Raw genomic sequence first — 20,997 nt, 5'->3', positions numbered from 1 at the left:
CTGAAATTGGCATATCATTCATCCAAAGCCACTGTTGCTAGTTAAATAAGAGGACGCTCAAGACCCTTTTTTAAAAATCCTTTTAATAGATTTATAGATGCCTTTCCAATAACCTCATTATAAAGAGTATTGAATGTGACTGGTTTTACTGGTTTTCACAGACTGCAAGTTTCTAACCGTGTTCCCTCATTGTACAAAACTAAACCTTCATTAAAATATAAAGTAATATTAAATAATATCCTTCGTTATAGTGAAGGACTTTTTAAGTGATTTTTTTGCAAACAACATTATCCATCTTTCCAGCCTTTGGGAACTTCATCAGTGGCTAGCTTCGCAAGGGCCTCTGTAATTTCCTCTCTAGCTTTGCATAAAGTCTGACATGTACTTCCTCAGGCCCTGGAGATTTATCCACATTAATGCATTGCAAGGCTGCAAATACCTTCTCCTTGGTAATATGAATGTCATCTAAAACATCATCACTTATTTCCCTCATCTCCTGAACAACCATGGTTTTCATCTCAATAAAAGATGCCAATGATCCAAGAACTCAAATCCTTGGCCACTGCATCAACTCCTCGGCCAAATTTATTTGGCATATTCTTTTATTTCTGACCTCACTATCAAGTGCCACCAGGAGTAATCTAGAGATCACTACCCTTAAGGTCCTGTTTCTTCTTTCCAAACTCCCTATACTCAGTTAATAGAATTCCATCCCTTGATCTTATCCCTCATCCCCGTGGTAACACCCAAAACTTGTGTAACATTTACCCAAAAGGCTGGTATATGTCTAGGGGAAAAGGAGATCCAGCAACTCACCAACCCACCTCCCGTTCGCGCAGGTGCTGTGAGAATTGAGTTTATGCCTCGCGCCCACCAACAGTATCAAACCCACAACAAATACCGTTATGAAATACACTTTAAAGAGTTTACTAAAATTAAAAGAGTATTAGGCAGTACAATATATATATATAAATAAGGGGGAAAAAAGGCGCCAACTTATCAAAGTTCAGTCTGTTTAGTGCACTCGTTGGAGCTCAATCAATGAACCAATCGACCCATCCGACCGCCACACCGTCGCACCTGGGACCATGCTGGTGGTCTTACGAGCAGTCCAGCACACGTCCACCTTCCTCGGCATCTCCCTCCCGACTCCCTTCACACCAAAAACCCGCGAAAACCCCTCCCCCAAGTTCCCAGCATCACAAGACACAATAACATTCCCCATTGATTAACAAATGAATGCAATTACCATATCAGCCATTCTAAAGTGAAACAACGGCGAGAGAAACACTTATCCGACAAAGAAGCATTCCTACTTGTAACAAACCAAAGAAGCCATTTTGAGTAACATACACAGGACATTGTAAACTTGTATACCAGAGTCCAGTAGGATTTGGTTCCTTTAAACTGTAAGAAATTACCAATACCTGGAAAAATGGTGATTCTAAAATAGAGATTTGAAATAAATTCTGAGAATATTGTAAAGAACAAGTTCAAATTAGCAAACTTTTATACAATAGTCTTCAAATGTTTGATGGATCTGGGAGACATAAATCACTGAACGAAAATGAAGTAGTTATGCTTTTTGTGTGAGTATGGTAGAAAAAGAAACTACTAGAAGTTATTTTTAAAGCAATTTGTGGACTTGTTTTCCAGTGGATGAAAACGATGTGGCGATCAGATCCCTGCTATGCCAGCTACGGTGTGGATGGATCCATATGTTCATTTTTTATTTACCTCAGTGAGGTCAGTGACAGTATTCCCTGCATTGAAAAGAAATGTATTTGTTCTTTGGACCAGTTAATCATATATAACCCACTGCAGATGTCTGCAGTTTTTTGGGCAATTTAAGTGGAGAAATGTGACACAGAATTAGCATGTTCCCTCCTATAATGCAGTCCCCTCTTCCCCCCCCCCCCACCGTTCCCACTGACCTGCCTCTACCCTCACCCCTCCAATCCCCATAAATCCCCTTCCCTCCTTTTCCTCTTTCCCGTACCACCTTCCCCTCTGTCTTTGAGATTTAAGCTACTCATCTATGTTAATTTTATAATCCTTTCCTTTATGACCTAGGTTGAAAACTGGTGTCCTGTTCTACCATGGAGAGCGAAGAGTGATCGGGAAGATACTGATCAAAAGACCGTGGTTGGTATTGATCAAATGAACCTTGGAGCCAATCTGTTGAAATGCACTATAGTGTATTAGTGTGCTACCTTTGTTATTTCTACATAAAATGACATACCTTGTCTTGAATAGGAAATCTACAAACACAGATCAAACATTCCTGTGAAGCATTATCAATGTAGAATTGTGAATTGTTGCAGTCAATAATAATAAGGGAATAGTCAGCTGTGAAGATCAAGTTGCTATTAAACAAATTTATAAAGCTATAAATTTGTAGCTGTATCACAGGGATCGTGTGGCGAAAGTGGAGTATCTGTTGCATTTATGGACGTATTGCTTCATGTAGAAACATAGAAAACCTACAGCACGATACAGGCCCTTTGGCCCACAAACCTGTGTCGAACATGTCCTTACCTTAGAAATTACCTAGGGTTACCCATAGCCCTCTATTTTCCTGAGCTCCATGTACATGTCCAGGAGTCTCTTAAAAGACCCTATTGTATCTGCCCCCACCACCGTTGCCGGCAGCCCATTCCACGCACTCACCACTCTGCGTAAAAAAAAAAAAATTAACCTTGACATCTTCCCTGCTTCCCTGTACCTACTTCCAAGCACCTTAAAACTGTGCCCTCTCATGCTAGCCATTCCAGCCCTGGGAAAAAGCATCTAACTATCCACATAATCAATGCCCCTCATTATCTTATACACCTCTATCAGGTCATCTTTCATTCTCCAAGATCCTTTTCTGTAGTGAATACTGAAGTTAAGTACTCATTAAGAACCTCCACTGTCTCCTCCGGTTCCATACACGCTTTTCCACTGTCACGCTTAATTGGTCCTGTTCTCACACGTCTTAACCTCTTGCTCTTCAAATACTTGTAGAATACCTGAGGGTTTTCCTTAATCCTGTTCACCCAGGCCTTCTCAAGGGCCCTTCTGGCTCTCCTAATTTCTTTCTTAATCTCCTTCCTGTTAGCCTTATAATCTTCAAGATCTCTCATTACCTAGTTTTTTGAACCTTTTGTAAGCTCTTCTTTTCTTCTTGACCAGATTTACAACAGCTTTTGTACACCACGGTTCCTGTACCCTACCATCCTTTTCTGTCTCATTGGAACGTACCTATGCAGAACTCCACGCAAATATCCCCTGAACATTTGTCACAATCCTTCCGTACGTTTCCCTGAAAACATGTTTCCAATTTTTGCTTCCAAGTTCCTGCCTGATAGCCTTATATTTCCCCTGACTCCAATTAAAAAATTCCCTAAATTGTCTGTTCCTATCTCTCTCCAATGCTACTGTAAAGGAGATAGAATTATGATCACTATCTCCAGAATGCTCTCCCACTGAGAGATCAGACACCTGACCAGGTTCATTTCCCAATACCAGATCAAGTGCAGCCTCTCCTCTTGTAGGCTTATCTACATATTGTGTCAATAAAACTTCCTTTTTTAATTTTTTTTATTAGTTTTTTTATACATTTTCTACATAACTACAGATAAAAAACCCCAGATCAAAATGAAGAACATTGATACAGTGCAAAAATAAACATACAATAACAATATGATACAAAGAAAGATAATTGAAAAACCACCCAAATTGAAGACAAGTAAAATTAGTATCCTCCCCAAGCCCCACAACACAAAAAAAACTCCAGACCAACCACAACACAATATAGAGAATATAAATCAGGACAATCAAACCCCCAAACTGTGAATACACTTAGCAACAGAAGATAATAATGCCTACTACCAAAAGAAAAAGGAGCTGAAAGTAAGGGACCGAAAAAAAAAATTAGTTAAGAGGAAGGTTATGAAAGTACTCAATAAAAGGTCCCCAGACCTTATGGGACTTTAAATCCGAATTAAGAACTGAATAATGAATTTTTTCAAGGTCCAAGCAGGCCATAATATTGTTAAGCCATTGAGCATGCATGGGCGGGGCAACATCTCTCCATCTAAGGAGGATTAAACGTCTAGCCAGGAGAGAGGCAAAAGATAATATTCGACACTTAGTCGAACTCAGACGTAAATCTGTCTCACCCCAGAAACCGAACAAAGCAATTAAAGGGTTTGGTTCTAGGTGGTGATTCAGAATATACGATAACGTTATGAAGACATCTTTCCAAAATTTCTCCAAGCTAGGACAAAACCAGTACGTATGAATGAGAGAGGCCTCACCCCTTTTGCATTTATCACAAAGCGGACTAATGTTAGAGTAAAATCGAGATAATTTAGATTTAGACATATGGGCTCTATGAACAATCTTAAGCTGTAAAAGGCAATGGCGAGCACAAAGAGAGGTTGAATTAACCGATTTGAGAATGGAGTCCCAAGTCTCATCAGATAAGGAGGTATTTAAATCCTGCTCCCATGCCATTTTAATTTTATCCACAGGGGCACGTCGTAAGGCTGCTAATTTATCTTGAATAATTGATATTAAACCTTTACCTAGTGGATTAATGGAAAGAAATAAGTCCATAACATTTTTCTCAGGCATTTCAGGGAAGTTAGGAATTAAAGAAACAATAGAGTGTCTAATTTGGCGATATCTAAAAAAATGAGCATTGGGCAGATTGAACTTAGCAGAGAGCTGTTGAAAAGAAGCGAAGCGATTATCAATAAAAAGATCTTCAAAATGTCTAATGCCCTTCCTATACCAATCATGGAATGCTGAGTCATACGTAGTAGGTAAAAAAGGTGATTATGTACGACAGGGCTGGAAACGGAAAAACCGTGGAAACCATAAAATTTCCTAAACTGAGCCCATATACACAAAGTGTGTCTAACAAGAGGATTAACTATTAATCTGGACAAACTACTAGGGAGTACAGAGCCAAGAAGTGCAGAGATAGATAATTCTTTAGTGGAGCTCAACTCCATTGCCACCCAATTAGGGCGCTCGGGTTGGCCATGGAAAAAAGACCAAAAGGTAGCACAACGTATATTGGCTGCCCAATAATATAAACGAAAGTTAGGTAAAGCCATGCCACCCTCTTTTTTAGATTTTTGGAGATAGACTTTATTAATTCTAGAGTGCTTATTCTTCCACAGATATGACAAAATAATAGTCTAAGGAATCAAAAAAAGATTTAGGAATAAAAATTGGGATTGATTGAAATAAGTATAAATGTTTATGGAGAACATACATTTTAACAACATTAATATGACCAACCAAAGACATAGATAGAGGTGACCATTGTACCAGACTCTGTTTTATAGTATATGAAAGATTGGCAAAATTTTCACGAAAGAGATCTTTAAACTTCCTTGTGACTGTAATCCCAAGATACGTAAATTGATTATGGACTACTTTAAAAGGGAGATCACGAAATGTTAATCCTTGTGCTTCTTTATTGATTGGGAAAAGTTCGCTCTTATGTAAATTAAGTTTATAGCCAGAGAATTGGCTAAACTGGTCAAGAAGTGAAAACATTGGAGGTAAGGATGTAGACAGATTTGAGAGAGGAAGAGTAATAAGTCATCAGCATAAAGAGAAACTTTATGCTCAACACCCTCTCTCCAAATCCCGGTCAATTCAGGACAATTTTGAAATGCTATCGCCAAAGGTTCCAAAGCCAACTCAAAGAGAAAGGGACTTAAAGGGCATCCCTGATGGGTGCCACGTTTGAGGTTAAATAACTGGGATTTCTGAAAATTAGTTAAAACAGAGGCAGTAGGACACAAATACAGCAATTTGATCCAAGAGATAAAACTTTGACCGAAGTCAAATTTTTCTAAAACTGCAAAAAGGTAGTTCCACTCTATATGATCAAATGCTTTCTCCGCATCGAGGGAAATAACACATTCAGGAATTCCAGTTGGAGGTGAATATAAAATATTAAATAAACGCCGAATGTTAAAAAAAGGGAGACGGTTTTTAATAAAACCAGTTTGGTCATCAGAAATAATAGAGGGAAAAACAGGTTCTAATCTATAAGCCAAAACTTTAGCCAAGATTTTAACATTAACATTAAGCAAAGAAATCGGCCTATATGAGGAACACTCTGTTGGGTCTTTACCCTTTTTTAATAAAAGGATAATAGATGCCTCATTAAAAGAGGGTGGCAATTTGCCGTAATTAAACGAGTCAGATAATACTGAGAGTAACTAAGGAGAAAGAAGTGAAGAGAATGATTTATAAAATTCTACGGGGAACCCATCAGGTCCAGGAGATTTCCCTGAGGACAATGCAGAAAATGCAAAAGATATTTCTTCTGATGATATAAGCGCATTGTTTGGCTTTAAAATCAGATGAAAGCGAAGGAATATTCAGATTATTTAAAAAATGATCAACAGAGATATTGTCATTCAATGATTCAGAGGAATAAAATCGAGAATAGAAATTTTTAAATGCGTCATTAATTTCTAAGTGATCCGATGTAAAGTCTCCGTTCTCCTTCCGGATCTTTGTAATATGATGTTTGGCTTTGGAACACCTCAGCTGATTGGCTAGAAATTTACCAGATTTGTCACCATGAATATAAAAGCGACTCTTACTTTCGAGAAGTTGGCGTTCGACAGGTTGAGTAGACAGAAGATTAAATTTAGTTTGAAGTTCTACACGCTTCTTGTATAGTTCAGGATTCTTAGTTTGAGCATACAGTTGATCCAAATCTTTAATCTGGTTAATGAGGTCTAATCGATCTACACAGGACTTTCTATTAAGATTTGCTGTATAGGAGATTATTTGACCCCTCAGATATGCTTTCATGGCATCCCAGACAATCTGGGATGACACTTCAGGTGATGTATTAGTGTTAAAATAAAAGGTTATCTGATCCTTAATAAATTTTAGAAAATCATCATCCGATAATAAAGTCAAATCAAACCACCAGTGTTTATTCCTCTGAGGGAGACCAGGAAAGTTAAAAGAGAGTAATTGGGACATGGTCAGAAATCAGTATACTCTGATAATCACAAGAATAGACAAATGGAATAAGTTGGTTATCGAGTAAGAAGTAGTCAATTCTCGTAAAGGTATGGTGAACATGTGAAAAAAAAGAATAATCTCTCTCAGTAGGATGAAGGAAACGCCATATATCAGAGATACCATAATTAGAGAGAAACGATTGGATAGCTAAGGCAGATTTAGTAGGTGGTCTAGAAACAGAGGACAATCGATCCAATTTAGGATCTAACCAACAATTGAAGTCACCACCCAGTATAAGAGAGTATGAGTTTAAGTCTGGTAGTGAGGGAAAAAAAAGTTCAAAAAAGTTAACATAATCAAAATTGGGGGCATACAGGTTTGCTAGTACAACTTTAGTATTATATAGTTTACCAGAAACAATAATAAAATGGCCTTTTGTATCAGATATCTTATTATGTAGTTACAAAGGAATATTTGAGTTAGTAAGGATGGAGACCACCCCCCTAGCTTTAGCAGCAAAGGATGAATGAAAATGCTGACCTGCCCACTTTGACAAAAGCTGGGAGTTATCAGAACAACAAATATGAGTTTCTTGAAGGAAAGCAATGTCAGCTTTGAGTTGTTTAATATGTGAGAATACCTTCCTTCTTTTAACAGGATGATTCAATCCCTTTACATTCCAGCTCACAAATTTAAGTATACTAGCCATTATCAATTGTTAATGCATAAAAGGCAGCAGGCATATAAAAAGTCAAGCAGTACAATAACAGTCTGGGAGCAGAGATGTAAACATAGATTCGTAGAATCAAAACATAAACATGTCCTGAGTAACAAGGGAAAGCAATAGAAACAGTGAGTGATGTTAGAACTGGAATACCCACCCAACCCTCGCAACCCAAAACTAGACGGCTACCAAAAAAAGCAGCTAGCTCTACCAAAAAAATTAACCCAAATATGACTTCCAGATCTGTGTCATTAACAACAGTTCAGTATAAATACTATAGCAAATGGTAACTAGTTTATGCACTAGAAAACATAATTACAAATAGGAACAACTTCTGCTGAAATATGAAACTTAAAACAAAGAAAATCAAAGGAAAACCAAAACTAACCTACCCACGAAAAATCATAGAAGATTAAAAGAAGAGAAAAAAAAAGTGAGAAAAGGGGGATTATAGATTCGAGGAGAGTACTTATCAACCATTTACAGAAAAAAAAGGCAGCAAAACTTAAACTGTAAATCAACCAACAGAGAGGCCTTCAATAAAAACTCCAAACCTCCAAAACAAGTTAGAGTCAATTGTAGAACTCTATAGATAAAGTTATACAAGAATAAAATAGAATACACAAGTACAATCTAAACGTCCACAGGGAAACATTAAGCACAGAATATCAATTTAGAAAGAATGCATCAAGTCCAGGGAGAGATTGTCTACAGCCCTTAGAGTTTCAATAGATAATGTCTGAGTTATTCAAGTAAAGTCTGAGTCCGGAAAAAAATAATTTTACTATGAGAGGTACTTACCCACCATTTTAGAAGGTCCGACCAGGTTCCGAAGAAGACTGGATAGCCAGAAGACTTCCAACAAATGCCTCAGCCTCCTTCACTGACTTAAACCACTTATATTCTCCAGTAGCAAGCGTAATTTGAAGGCCGACTGGGTTACGAAGGGAGGGTCTAAGTCCGCGATCAAAAAGCACTTTCATTACACCTTTAAACTCAGCACGCATCTTCAGAACCTGGGGGGCATAATCCTCCACAAAACGAATGACTGAGTTTTGAAAAGCAAAAGTACTTCTGCAGCGTGCCTCCATAATCAAATGGTTTTTCACCTGGTATTGATGAAAGCACAAAATTACCGGTCGTGGGCGGGAACCCAGAATTGTGCGGGGAACGTAGACCCTGTGTGCTCTTTCAGGCTCAGGTGGATTCAGAAGAAATTCTTTTCCAAAAATCTCACAGAGAAAATCGGAAAAAAACTTCACGAGGGAACCCTGTTTGGTGGCCTCTGGCAAACCAAAAATTCATAGATTGCAACGTCTGCTCCGGTTTTCAAGATCCACCATTTTGGAAAAAAGTTTACTGTTCTTCTCCTCGAGGCTGGAACAGAGGGTCTTGAGGTATTCGACACGGCGTTTTAAATCTTCAGAGGTCGAGTCGATGCGAGATAAACGTTCAGCATGTTCGTCCACTCTAGCATTGATCCGATCTAATTTGGCATCCAGCTGGTTGAAAGAGGTTCTAAATTCCTTTAGAATATCTTCTCGATGTTGTTCCAGAGCAGCGAGAATCTCAGTCGGCAGAGCCGTAGCTTCCTTTTTCCCGGATTTAGAGCTTTTGGTAGACATTATAAGGTAGATGTGTTCGCAGGCAAGTAAAAGAGACCTAATAAAATTCCTAACTAAGGTTTAAGAATGGAGACATATAGTGCAAAGATAGGGAGAATGACGGAGCAAAAGTTTGAAGCGGCTAAGCAATCGCCATCTTACCGGAAGTCGCCCAGAAAGGTCAATAAACCTTCCTGAACACATCTAACAAACTCTACCCCATCTAAACCCCTCACTCTAGGGACATGCCTATCAATATTTGGGAAATTAAAATTTTCCACCACGACAACCCTGTTATTTTTACACCTTTCCAGAATCTGTCTCCCTGTCTGCTCCTTGATATCCCTCTTACTACAGGGTGGTCTATAAAAAACACTCAGTAGAGTTATTGACCCCTTCCTGTTTCTAACCTCCACCCACAGAGACTCCATAAACAATCCCTCTGTGTCTTCCTCCTTTTCTGCTGTGACACTATCTCTGATCAACAGTGCCACAACCCCACCTCTTTTGCCTCCCTGTCCTTTCTGAAACACCTAAAGCCTGACACTTGAAGTAACCATTCCTGCCCCTGAGCCATCCAAGTCTCTTGTTAGATTGGTATCATGTAGACAAATAAAACAAAATACTGTCACCAATAATTTTAAGCAAAACAAAATGCCATTTCAAATGTAGCACAGACATTCCAGGGGAGAAACTTTCCCAATGAATTTTCTCACTTTGGTACTTGCCATGCATGGCAAAATATGTAGTTCGTTGATTTCCCATTTTATAATTTTCTTAGAGAAAGGATGTATTAAAAATTTGCATTGGTTGTCTGTAATTATTGGTAGATCCAAATTTGCTTCTGATTGTATCATGCTAATTACCTCCTAGAACTTGTGTGTATATGAAGTTAGAAAGGATGTTTTAAATGATAAAAACTTGTGACTATGAAAATTGAAGTAAACAATTAATATATTTATTTCAGGCTGAAATTCGAACTGATTTTAATTATCTCTTTAAAATTATGTCGGCTCATGATGAATTTCGATGGATGCGGTTGAGGATAAATCGAATGGCAAGTGCTTGGATTGAAGCAGTAAAATCACTTGCAGAGAAACAAAATTTGGAAAACAACCGTAAAAAGGTCAGCTCACTAAATTCCCTGAAGTATTACATGTGAAAAAACTGACTGATTTGCAAATTACAGATTAAGAGAATCTTAATTACAGAAAATAATTACAGAGAATTAATTCTCTTAATTATAGAGAAGCAGCATGCCTCTATATTAATTTGTATATTTGCACTCTTTTTAGATTCTTATTCATCTGGGACTTTTAACAAAGGAATCGGGATTTAAAATAGCGGAGAATGCTTTCAGTGGTGGCCCTCTAGGTGAATTAGTACAGTGGAGCGATTTGATTACAACTCTTTACCTGTTGGGCCATGATATTCGGATTTCTGCTTCAATAGCTGAACTAAAAGAGTAAGTAAATTAGTACTGCTTTAAATCCAAAATGCCAAACTGTTCAAATTGAGGCATGATGTTATTAAGTTGATTTATAAATTTAAAAATATACCTTTTCTAGTACTAATTCATGATAACAGGGAATGAAGGGCATATTCCAAAAAGTGGAGGGGAGGTGGAACTGCATATACTGAAAATATAAGATGTAGGCAGAAAATGCTCGGTATACTCAGCGGGTCAGATTATATCTCTGAGAAGAGGAAGTTAACATTTCTGTCTAAAGACCTTCCTTAGACCCTTTCGTAATGAAAGACAGTTGACCTGAAATGTTTAATATTTTCTTTATCATGATACATAACCTGTTCAGTATATCCAGTATATTCTCTTAATAGTGACTGTTCCATTTGTAACTTGTATGTGTAGGAAAGGCTTAAATGCTCTTGTAAGCAACTGGAATTGTAAGATGCAATAGTGCTGCAGTTTCTACTTAATCTATGTCGTCCTGCTGCTCTTTGTACAATACTGTCATGCACACTTGTACTGAAAGTATAACAATTAGATTGAATGCTGTGTAATCTTCCTGTACACTCCCCTATTGGCAGTCCTGTTTATGGTATATAGAATACAAATTGTAGAGTGCTTGAAGACCTGTTTCAAGTATATTCTGCTCACCTCTGACCAGCATTAATCCACCATTTGAAATTTGGTAGCTGGTTCACTCTGTAATGTGTGTCTCACTTCTACACGATAGACCACAATTAATGCGCTGTCCTGACTTACCAGGGCCCACCTTCCCATGCTCCCCTAATGACTCACTGGATTTTTAAAAGTTTTCCTATACATCATAGGTGTCAAACTCAAGGCCCGCGGGCAATATCCGGCCCGGCGTACAATTATATCCGGCCCACGAGATCATTTTAGATAGATCTATTATTTTAATTATTAATGGCCCGGCGATATGAAGCCTATGATTGTAAGTTAATACCAATCATAAAAATAATGCTTGCTCAGCAGTCTTCTTCATAAGAAACCGAATTTGTGAAGTGAAACACTTTGTAGTTATAGCAGAGACTGAGACACATGAGAACAGGCTGAAAAAACGGAGGCAATGAAAGCTGCATTCGCACGCGCCCGACTGATCCAGCCCGCATGAAGCTGCATTTTGCCCAATCCGGCCCGTGACCTAAAATGAGTTTGACACCCCTGCTATACATGTTTGTAATTGCCCCAAACTCTATCTGAGATTGTGTTGAAAATTTAGGATTTTTTGACAGCAATTTAGATCTTTTTTGCAAATTCAATTCTGGTTTTTGTTGGACTTTACTTTTCATAAATGTTGTTCTGTTTGATTACTAGTTTACTTTTTATTAATGTGATTCTAGAAATTATTTTGTACAATGAGCTCTATCTGTCCTAGCAGTAATCTTTAAGGTGTTGCATGTATTCATATTATGCAGCCTTTCGATTACTACAGCCCTAGATATAATTGCAGCAAAGGACTGAAAACATTTAACTTGTTAAATGTTGTCAAAGATCTAGCTACTGTGCTGAAACAATGCAGAATAAATCTTAGATTCATAGTACTCAGTCAGTTTAAGAAAATTTATGTACTTGATGCTTACAAAGTACTTGATTTTCCTCATTTTTATTTTTTTAATTGTGTTAATTTCTCAGATAGATTCAACAATTTTTCAAGTCTTAAAATTTAAAAAAAAAATTTGAAGCAGCTTAATCATAATTTATAGAACAATCTAGCACAGGACCAGGCCCTTGGCCCACAATTAGATTAATAATCAAATTGGTAACTCAACTAATCTCCTCTGCCTATACAATGTTCCTACCCTTTCATTTTCCTCACATTCATATGCCTATCTAAGCATCTCTTAAAAGTCTTTATTGTATCTGCGTCTACCAGCACACATCACTTAAAAGCAAAACCTGCTCGTCAAGCCTTAAATGCATGCCCTCTGGTATTAGACATTTCAATGCTGGGAAAAAGATATTGTTAGTCTACTCTATCTATGTCTCTCAATGTTGTAAACCTCCATCAGGCCACCCCTCAGCCTCCTCTACTCTAGGGAAAACAAGCCAAGTTTACCCAATTTCTTGTTATAGCATATGCCCTCCAATCCAGGTAACATCCTGGTAAATCTTTTCTGCACAACACCAATAATCACAAACCTCCAGCTAGAGTAAGTCCTTTTGACCACTACCCTCTCTTCTATAGGCAAGCCAGTTCTGAATCCATACAGCCAATTCGCTATAGATCTCACACATCTTAGTCTTCTGAATAAGCCCCCTATGAGGAACCTTGTCAAATATCTTCCTAAAATCCATGTAGACTACATTTACCGTTCTGCCTTTATCAATCACCCTCTTAACCTCATCAAAAATTCAATCAAGTTAGTAAGACACAACTTGCCTCACACAAAGCCGTGCTGGCTCTTCCTAATTAGGCCATGGTTTTCCAAATGCTCATAAACCCCATCTGTAAGAATCCTCTCCTTTAACTTCACTACCACTGATGTGACACTCACCAGTCTATAGTTCCCAGGATTATCCCTGGTTCCCTTCTTGATAAATGGAACAACATTAGCTACTCACCAATCCTCCAGGACCTCACTTTTGTTTAGGGAGGGCACAAAGATATTGGTCAAGGCCACAGCAATCTTTTCTTGCCTCTCTCAATAGCCTGGGTAATTTCACATCAGACTCTGGGGACTTAAGAGAATTAATATTACCTCCTCCTTTACCTTGAAATGCCTAGCATATCAATACACTCAACACCAAACTCCTATCCTCCACATCCTTCTCCTTCATCAGTATTGGTAAATACTGATAAAAAGTACTCATTAAGGAACTCACCCACATCCTCTGCATCCAAGCAAATGTTCCCCCTTTATCCTTGAATGAGGATAATTTTCTCCTATATCCTATATGTCTATGAAGATTCTCAGTCATCCAGATCATTGTCTAACAAGCAGTAGTAAATCAAGGCAACTGGACTTGCTGTGTTCTGTAGAAGACATTTCACCACTCATCCAAGAGGTTTTTTTTTCAGTTCTGATCCATGGTGGGTACTTTTCTGACTTATAAGCACTCTGAGTTATTTAAGGTATAGCAGTCACATGAGGATTGTTAAGAGTCATAGAGGTAATGAGAGGGTCATTAGTCTGATCTCTGCAAGAATGGAGGTACAGAGATGCTGGGGTAGAGATGTTAGGACTGCACTGTAAGTAGCTGATAGGTGGTGTTGTACTCCATCCACTCTGTTCAGTGATGGGTTTTCCAGTTTGACAAAGATGGCTTCTTTAAATCCTCTTTCAAACCACATGTCCTTCCTGTCCAAAATGTGCACATTGTTATCATCAAAGGAGTGCTCCTTGTCCTTTAGGAGTAGATATACAGCCAAGTCTTGACCTGAAGTGTCAGCCCTCCTATGTTGGACCATGCGCTTGTGAAGTGGTTGTTTTGTCTTGCTGATCTACAGATCTGTATAGTCCTCATTGTATTGAATAGCTTATACAATATTGCTTTGTTTATGTTTGGGTGTAGGGTCCTTGGGGTGATTGAGTTCTACCTGAGTATATTTGCAATATTGTATATGCTACTCAATGCAATGATAACTGCATGTGATTGCTATACGTTTAAAGAACTCACAGAGTTTATAAGCTGGCAAACTACCCACCATAGATCAGAACTGAAGAAGCCTCTTGGTTGAGCGGTGAAACGGCAAAGCAAGTGCAGTTGCTTTGATTTACTTTCTCCTTTTGAATTTCCTGCAGACTGTCAACTCACTATTTCACCAAAAGTTCACAATCTTGTGACCAGCTTGTTCCATCTCCTAGCAACCAGACAACCTGATGCTAATATGCATTTAGTACCACTTTGTAAACTCTGTGCAATACAGTAGTCATTTGATTTTGCTGCGAGTGATTGTTTGAAACATTTCCTTTTCAAACGAAAGTTACTTTCAGTATAACCTAGATGTACTACATAATCTACTATTTGTTCATATATGTGAATTATTTCGGTTAGGTCAAGTCGAAGTACTATATAAAACTAATAAACTGAAATTTGGGAGTAAATCAGTAAAAGCGAATGCCATTGCAAAATATTAGTAAATTATTGGTGAAAATACAGTGAGAATACACATTTTAGAGAAGTCTTAGAATAAAGGTTTTTTTTATCTCTGACATGCCATGAAATTTGTTTAGTGGTAGCAGTGCAGTGCAAGATATAAGAATTACAATAGAAGCATAGAAAATACAGCTCCTTCGGCCCACAATGCTGTGCCAAACATGTCCTTACCTTAGAAATTACTTAGGGTTATCCATAGCCTTCTGTTTTTCTCTTTAAAAGACCTCATCATATCTGCCTCGACTGCCATTGCCAGCACCTATTCCATGCACTCTCCACTCTGTAAAAAAAAAAATATTTACCCTGATATCTTCTCTGTGCCTATTCCAGGCACCTTAAAACTGTGCCCTCTCATGCTAGCCATTTCAGCCCTGGGAAAAAGTCTCTGACTATCCACACAATCAATGCCTCATCATCTTATACACCTCTCATCCTCTGTCGCTCCAAGGAGAAAAGGCCAAGTTCACTCAACAGGTTCTCATAAGGCATGCTCCCTAATCCAGGCAACATCCTTGTAAACCTCCTCTGCACCCTTTCTATGGTTTCCACGTCCTTCCTGTAGTGAGGTGACCAGAATTGATTGGTGATCAGCTAGAGTCATGTTACATCCCACGATTGATGAAGGCCAATATACCGTATGCCTTCTTAACCACAGAGTCAACCTGCATAGCTGCTTTGAGCGTCCTATGGACTCGGACCCCAGGATCCTCCATACTGCTGAGAGTCTTACCATTAATACTATATTCTGCCATCATATTTGACATACCAAAATGAACCACCTCACACTTATTTGGGTTGAACTCCCTCTGTCACTTCTCAGCCCAGTTTTGCATCCTATCAATACCCTGCTGTAACCTCTGACAGCCCCCACAAAATCCAATCCTCCGGAACCTGTCCTTTCCCCATTAATGATTCAAAGATCATCACCAGAGACTCAACAACCTCCCGTAGTAGCCTGAGGTGACTTATCCAACTTGATGCCTTCCAAAAGCCCCAGCACATCCTCTTTCTTAATATCTACATTCTAAGCTTTTCAGTCTGCTGCAAGTCTGCACTACAATCACCAAGATCCTTTTCTATAGTGAATACTGAAGTAAAGTATTCATTAAGTACCTGTGCTATTTCCTCCGGTTCCATACACACTTCCCCACTGTCACACTTGATAGTTCCTATTCTTTTATGTCTTATCCTCTTGCTCAACATGTATTTGTAAAATGCCTTGGGGTTTTCCTTAATCCTGCCCACCAAGACCTTCTCATGGCCCCTTCTAGCTGTCCTAATTTCCTTTTCAAGCTCCTTCCTGTTAGCCTTATAATCTTCTAGATCTCTAACATTACCTAGCCCTCTGAACCTTTTGTAAGCTTTCTTTTCTTCTTAACTAGATTTATTACAGCCTTTGTACATCATGGTTCCTGTACCCTACCATAACTTGCCCGTCACATTGAAACGTACCTGCGCAGAACTGCACACAAACATCCCCTGAACATTTGCCACATTTCTTCTGTACTTTTCCCTGAGAACATCTGTTACCAATTTCCTACCTGATAGCCTCATAATTCCCCTTACTCCAATTAAACGTTTTCCTAACTTGTCTGTTCCTATCTCTCTTCAATGCTATTTTAAACCAGATAGAATTATAATCACTATCTCCAAAATACTCTCCCGCTGAGAGATCTGACCCCTGACCAGCTTAATTTCCAAATACCGAATCAAGTACAGTACAGCCTCTTGTAGGCTTATCTGCATATTGTGTCAAGAAACCTTCCTGAACTCACCTAACAAACTGCACTACATCTAAACCCCTTGATCTAGGGAGATGCCAATCAGTATTTGGGAAATTAAAATCTCCCATCATGACAACTCTGTTATTATTACACCTTTCCAAGATCTGTTTCCCTATCTGCTCCTCGATATCTCTATTACTATTAGGCAGCCTAAAAAAAAACCACCCACTAAAGTTATTGACCTCTTCCTGTTCCTAACCTCCACCCACAGAGACTCCATAAACAATCCCTCCATGGTGTCCACCTTTTCTGCAGCCGTGACACTAACCCTGATCAGCAGTCCTTTTTTTTACAGGTTACACCTGCCCCAAAAGAAGTCCCAATGATCCAGAAATCTGAATCCCTACCCGCTGCTCCAATCCCTCAGCCACGCATTTACCCTCCACCTCATCCTATTCCTATACTCCTGTCACGTGGCACAGGCAGTAATTCCGAGATTACTACCTTTATGGTCCTGCTTCTCATCTTCCTAAATCCCTGTAGTCTTTTTTCAGGACCTCTTCCTTTTTCCTACCTATGTCGTTGGTACCAATATGTACCACGACATCTGGCTATTCTCCCTCCCACTGCAGGATATCTTGGACGCAATCTGAAACATCCCCGGATCCTGGCACCTGGGAGGCAAACTATCATCTGAGTTTCTTTCCTGCAACCACAGAATCGCCTGACTGACCCCCTAACTATAGCGTCCCCCTATCACTACTGCCTTCCTCTTCCTTTCCCTACCTACTGAGCCACAAGACCAGACTCTGTGCCAGAGGCACAGCCACTGTTGCTTCCCCCAGTTAGGCTGTCCCCCATCCAACAGTGCTCAAACAGGAGTACAGTCAGCCCTCCTTATCCGCGAGGGATTGGTTGCGGGAACCCTTGCGGATACCAAAAAACACGGATGCTCAAATCCCTTATTCAACCTGTCTCAATGCCATGGACCTTAGGCCCCAGCGGAACCCCAGACCTTATTTAACCTGTCTCAGTGTGGTGAACATTAGGACCCGGTGGTGGTGCTCTGAATCCGCAGTGTTTCTGTTCATGAAAATAATCACGATCACGATTGAAAATAAAGTGGAAATAATAAAGTGATTGGAAAGAGGTGAAATGCCATCGGTCATTGGAAAAGCGTTAGGCTACAGTCGGTCAACGATTGGAACAATTTTAAAGGATAAAGTGAGAAAGGCCCTGCCCCAATGAAAGCTACAGTTATTACTAAGCAATGCAGTAGTTTAATTATTGGGTTTTGGGGTTTTGGGTTTTTGATCCTCCACATCAACCAGACACGGATGGAGAGCGTGCTCAGGAGCAGTCTGTCACTGGATCGAACTCAGGAACTTTTGTTCCCGAGCCCAGCGCTGAAATATACGTTCTTAAATGTTTTATATGCATAGAAAGGTAAAATATATACTATATACTAAGACAAATGTTTGACTAACTGACGCTAAATAATACCGGATGTACCTGTTCCAACTTATTTTGTAAGAGAACTTACAATTTTTTTCGATCCCGATCCACGATAACCCACGCACATCTTCTCGTATACTTTAAATCATCTCTAGATTACTTATAATACCTAATACAATGTAAATGCTATGTAAAATAGTTATTATACTGCATTGTTTAGGGAATAATGAGAAGAAAAAAAGTCTGTTCATGCTCGAACAACAAGTGCTGAAAGAGCACTTCCGGGTTTTCTCGATTCGCGGTTGGTTGAATTCGCGCATGTGGAACTCACAGATAAGGAGGGCCATCTGTACTTATTGTCAAGGGGTATAACCACCAGGGTACTCTCTAGTACCTGACTCTTCACTTTTCCTGTCCTGTCTGTTACCCACTTATCTTTCTCCCATGGCCCCAGTGTGACCACGTGACGAAAGTCATTGAGCTGCATCTCCAGTTCCCTAACGCGGTCCCTTAGGAGCTGCAGCTCAACACACCAGGTGCAGATATGGCCATCCAGGAGGCTGGGAGATTCCAGGACCTTTCACATCTGACATTGAGTGCAGGAAACCTTCAACATACTATTCAACAAATATTATTTGTTGTAATATCAAACCTTCAAATGTTGATGATGTTACTTACTCATTATTGGTTACATTTTGAATTTTCTAAATAATGTTTTAAGTTTAATATATTCAGGTGTTTAATATGTACTTTCTACTTGTAGGATAATGAAGAAAGTGATGGGTAACAGATCGGGTTGCCCAACTCGTGGTGATAAGATAGTAGAACTAATTTATATCGACATTGTTGGATTAACACAATTTAAAAAGACACTTGGGCCATCTTGGGTTCATTATCAGTAAGTATTACTCTTTTCATTTTTATATTGGATGTTGAATTACAAAAGAACTAGTGTAGTGTAGTAAGCTCAGTCATCTTTGTGATTTGCCTTAACTCTTTATATCCAACTTTTCCTAGGTGGTCCCTAATATCTTTGGGAAATTAAGACATCAAGGGTTTGAAAATGTATCAAAGGTTCAAAGGTTCATTTTATTATCAAATTATAGTTTCAAAACAAAGAAACAATATGAAAGTCGTTCAGGCCAGACACCACAGGTCAGGGTATGTGTACACCTCACACAAAATGCTGGTGGAACACAGCAGGCCAGGCAGCATCTATAAGGAGAAGCACTGACGATGAGTAAAGTGTTGAAGATGTCCGTGAAAACAGCAGTGAGCAGGTATACAAATTCACAAGGAAATCTGCAGATGCTGGAAATTCAAACAACACACACAAAATGCTGGTGGAACACAGCACGCCAGGCAGCATCTATAAGGAGAAGCTCTGTCGACGTTTCGGGCCGAGACCCTTCGTCAGGACTAACTGAAAGGAAAGATAGTAAAAGATTTGAAAGTAGGAGGGGGAAGGGAAAATGCAAAATGATAGTAGAAGACCAGAGAGGGTGGGGTGAAGCTGAGAGCCAGACAGGTGATTGGCAAAAAGGGATACAGAGCTATAGAAGGGAAAGGAGGCCTAGGGAGAAAGAAAGGGGGAGGGGAGCACTAGAGGGAGATGGAGAACAGGCAAGAGTGATGGGCAGAGAGAAAAAAGAAAACTAAATATATCAGTGATGGGGTAAGAAGGGGAGGGGCACTAATGGTAGTTAGAGAAGTCAATGTTCATGCCATCAGGTTGGAGGCTACCCAGCCGGTATATAAGGTGTTGTTCCTCCAACCTGAATGTGGCTTCATCTTGACAGTAGAGGAGGCCATGGATAGACATGTCAGACAGTAGAGGAGGCCATGGATAGAAATGTCAGACAGAAGAGGAGGCCATGGATAGACATGTCAGACAGTAGAGGAGGCCATGGATAGACATGTCAGACGGTAGAGGAGGCCATGGATAGACAGGCAGGGTACCTGGCTGAGTACTAAGGGCCTGTGCTAATCAGCTGTCTGCAGTGTTCACTGAGATCATTAACCTCTGGTTTCAATAGTCTAAGGTACCTACCTCCTTCAAGCAGGTCTTAATTATATCAGTGCTTAACCCTTACATACTGTTAAGCTTACATTCTATACCTTCACAGTATGGTCTGGGTCAATTTTGAACCACAGATCTATTTAGAATGTATAAATAGCCTATTTGACATTAGTGAATGGGTGATTAATCCTTAATTAATATTTCAGAGAACAGGGAGTGTGTATTTTTTTAGGTTTTACAACACACGTTTATAGATAAAAAACATCTACTATCACACAATATTATACTCTATTTTACTTAAGACATGAAAAGATAACAGTCATAATGATGTAAATATATTTTATTGAAACTGAAAATGGCAAGAACATTCTGGAACTGTGGGGTTGATTATATAATGATTTATAACCATTCGAACCATCAAAGACTCTCCGTACTGCTGTATCAGGAGAAAACCCTCATAACCACTATCTAATTATAACTATTAGATTGTTTGATTGGCAACTAAATATTCCTGGATTTCGTTGCTTCAGGTGTGATAGAATCGGAGGGACAAGAGGAGAAGGTGTTGCATTGCTTGTCGGAGACAATATTACACCGGTGCTTTGGCAGAATAGATTAGAGGGCTCGTCTAGGGAGCCTATTTGGGTGGAATTGAGGAATGGGAAAAGTGTAGTTGCACTTATAGGTGTGTATTATAGACCACCTAATGGGGAGCGTGAGTTGGAAGAGCAAATTCGTAAGGAGATAGCAGATATTTGTAGTAAGCACAAGGTTGTGATTGTGGGAGATTTTAATTTTCCACACATAGACTGGGAAGCCCATTCTGTAAAAGGGCTGGATGGTTTGGAGTTTGTAAATGTGTGCAGGATAGTTTTTTGTAGCAATACATA

The 20,997-nt window shown here is 39.2% G+C and overlaps 2 protein-coding genes across 5 annotated transcripts in view; both read left to right on the top strand.

The window, feature by feature from the left end:
• The window catches only part of LOC132392440 (uncharacterized), a 490,427-nt gene that overhangs the window by 177,791 nt on the left and 291,639 nt on the right, over positions 1–20,997 (top strand). The gene's annotated exons all lie outside the window — the stretch shown is intronic.
• mgat5 (alpha-1,6-mannosylglycoprotein 6-beta-N-acetylglucosaminyltransferase) overlaps positions 1–20,997 on the top strand; it is a 231,252-nt gene that overhangs the window by 139,447 nt on the left and 70,808 nt on the right. For all 4 annotated transcript variants that reach the window (XM_059966266.1, XM_059966269.1, XM_059966268.1 and 1 more), the window contains 5 exons: positions 1,657–1,746; positions 2,074–2,145; positions 10,289–10,447; positions 10,617–10,786; positions 18,851–18,985. In XM_059966266.1, the coding sequence (XP_059822249.1) occupies positions 1,657–1,746; positions 2,074–2,145; positions 10,289–10,447; positions 10,617–10,786; positions 18,851–18,985 (626 nt within the window). The remainder of the gene's footprint in view (positions 1–1,656; positions 1,747–2,073; positions 2,146–10,288; positions 10,448–10,616; positions 10,787–18,850; positions 18,986–20,997) is intronic.

Source organism: Hypanus sabinus, chromosome 4 (assembly GCF_030144855.1).
Source record: "Hypanus sabinus isolate sHypSab1 chromosome 4, sHypSab1.hap1, whole genome shotgun sequence".
Lineage (NCBI taxonomy): Eukaryota > Metazoa > Chordata > Chondrichthyes > Myliobatiformes > Dasyatidae > Hypanus > Hypanus sabinus.
Note: the sequence above shows the minus strand (reverse complement) of the source record. Positions and strands in the feature narration are given on the sequence as shown.